The sequence below is a fragment of the Vollenhovia emeryi genome, unplaced genomic scaffold (genome assembly GCF_000949405.1).
Source record: "Vollenhovia emeryi isolate VEMERY1.0 unplaced genomic scaffold, V.emery_V1.0 DF939255.1, whole genome shotgun sequence".
NCBI lineage: Eukaryota > Metazoa > Arthropoda > Insecta > Hymenoptera > Formicidae > Vollenhovia > Vollenhovia emeryi.
Genome location: NW_011967111.1, coordinates 409,912 through 411,627, shown reverse-complemented (window position 1 = coordinate 411,627; position 1,716 = coordinate 409,912). Strand labels below are relative to the sequence as shown.

Sequence of the window (1,716 nt, the reverse complement as noted above, 5' to 3'; positions counted from 1 at the left end):
CAATATTGATAGCTCTAAATTAGATACTTCTGTAATAGGGAATAAAAAATCTATGAACGGTGGGCCAAACACAAGTATAGATACAGCTCTGTATAAGTGGTATAGTCGACAGAGATCCCGTGGTATTAATGTACAACAATCACAGTTGAAATCGCAGTTAGAGGCTCTTAGAACACGTATGGGACTCAATATCACACGTAAGAATGAATGGTTGAAGAGATTTAAAACTAGACATGGCATTACTGTATTGTTGAGCGATGGAATCTCTAGCGAATCTTCAGCATCAGAAAAGAAAATCAGTAACGAAGAGCAAGTTAGGCAAGAAGAATCAAGTAATGTTGGAAATGTGCCTTCATCCTCAATTTCATCTCCGATTGCTTCTACACGTCACGACATTTCTAAATTAAATGTTTCTACAATAGGAAAAAAGAAATGCATGTTACATGGCCCAAATTTCGTCTTAGATAAAGCTCTGTATAAGTGGTATAGTCTACAGAGATCCCGTGGTATTAATGTACAACAATCACAGTTGAAATCGCAGTTTGAGGCTCTTATGACACGTATGAGACTCAATATGAAGGATGCTGACTCTTGGCTGTGGAGTTTCAAAAAGAGATATGGCTTTATTTCCTTTTTGAGCGATGGAATCTGTAGCGAATCTTCAGAATCAGAAAAGAAAATCATTAATGAAGAGCAAGTGGGGCCAGAAGAATCAATTAAATTTGGCAACGTGCCTTCATCCTCAGTTTCATCTCCGATTGCTTCTACAAGTCACAACATTCCGGAAGTATCTATAAAAGCGGAAGATCTTTCTTCACCCTTATTACCATCTACGGGAGCTTCTGCACATCAGAACATTTCGGAAGGGTCTATAAATGTTGAGAATATGCCTTCATCGTCATTTTTACCTCCAATTGCTTCTACACAGTCAAAAATTTCCGAAGACTCTATAAAAGTTGAGAATTCTTCTCCAGAATCATATTCTTCTCAAACCGATGTTTATCATAATTACGTTTGGGAAGAATACGATATAAAATCTGAAGGTTGCCCTTCACCTTTAGATGATAAATCTTCAGATGATAATTAAAGATTCGCTAACACTATAATATCAGCAAAATACGCCTCTTGGACCACTTTGTTAATCAACAAAGTATATTTATAATGATATAATTTAACAATTTTGTATTGTATTGTATAGTTCTGTATACCATGTTAAAGCTATTGTACATTAAAAGCATCAAGAAATAATAAAAACAGCGTTTTATTATACAGGGTGTATAATATCTAAACTGGCGATTAATATTTTAATGACAAATACGTTGTAACATTTTGAGACGAAAATTCTAATACGAAAAAGTCGAGGCTATAATAGTTTTCAAATGGGAACAGTTTAAACTTCTCGAATAGCAAAGCTAGAATTTCGCGCGCTCAGGGATGACAAAATGGCCAGTGATTAAGGTGCTTTCTTGAACCACACGTCTTTGACATTAATGAAAATAGTGTAAAAATGTATGCAAGAGTTTTATTAAGAACCTATTTCTGTTTATTTGCAATGAATTTTAGAAATAATTTAAAATGTTTTTTTTCAATAGTTCAAATCGATATTGATTTGTGTCAACTGTCATCAGCATATCTATTTGGTTAAATTGATAAATCTCCGCGATGACATTTGTCGCAATTTAACAAAATAAATATTCTGATGACAGTTGACACAAA

At 34.1% G+C, this 1,716-nt stretch overlaps 1 protein-coding gene across 1 annotated transcript in view; it reads left to right on the top strand.

The window, feature by feature from the left end:
* Positions 1 to 6: 6 nt before the first annotated feature.
* The window catches only part of LOC105559775, a 9,925-nt gene continuing 8,215 nt past the window's right edge, over positions 7 to 1,716 (top strand). Inside the window, exon 1 of the mRNA XM_012008342.1 lies at positions 7 to 506. Coding sequence (XP_011863732.1) covers positions 53 to 506 — 454 coding nt within the window. The 5' untranslated portion in view covers positions 7 to 52. The remainder of the gene's footprint in view (positions 507 to 1,716) is intronic.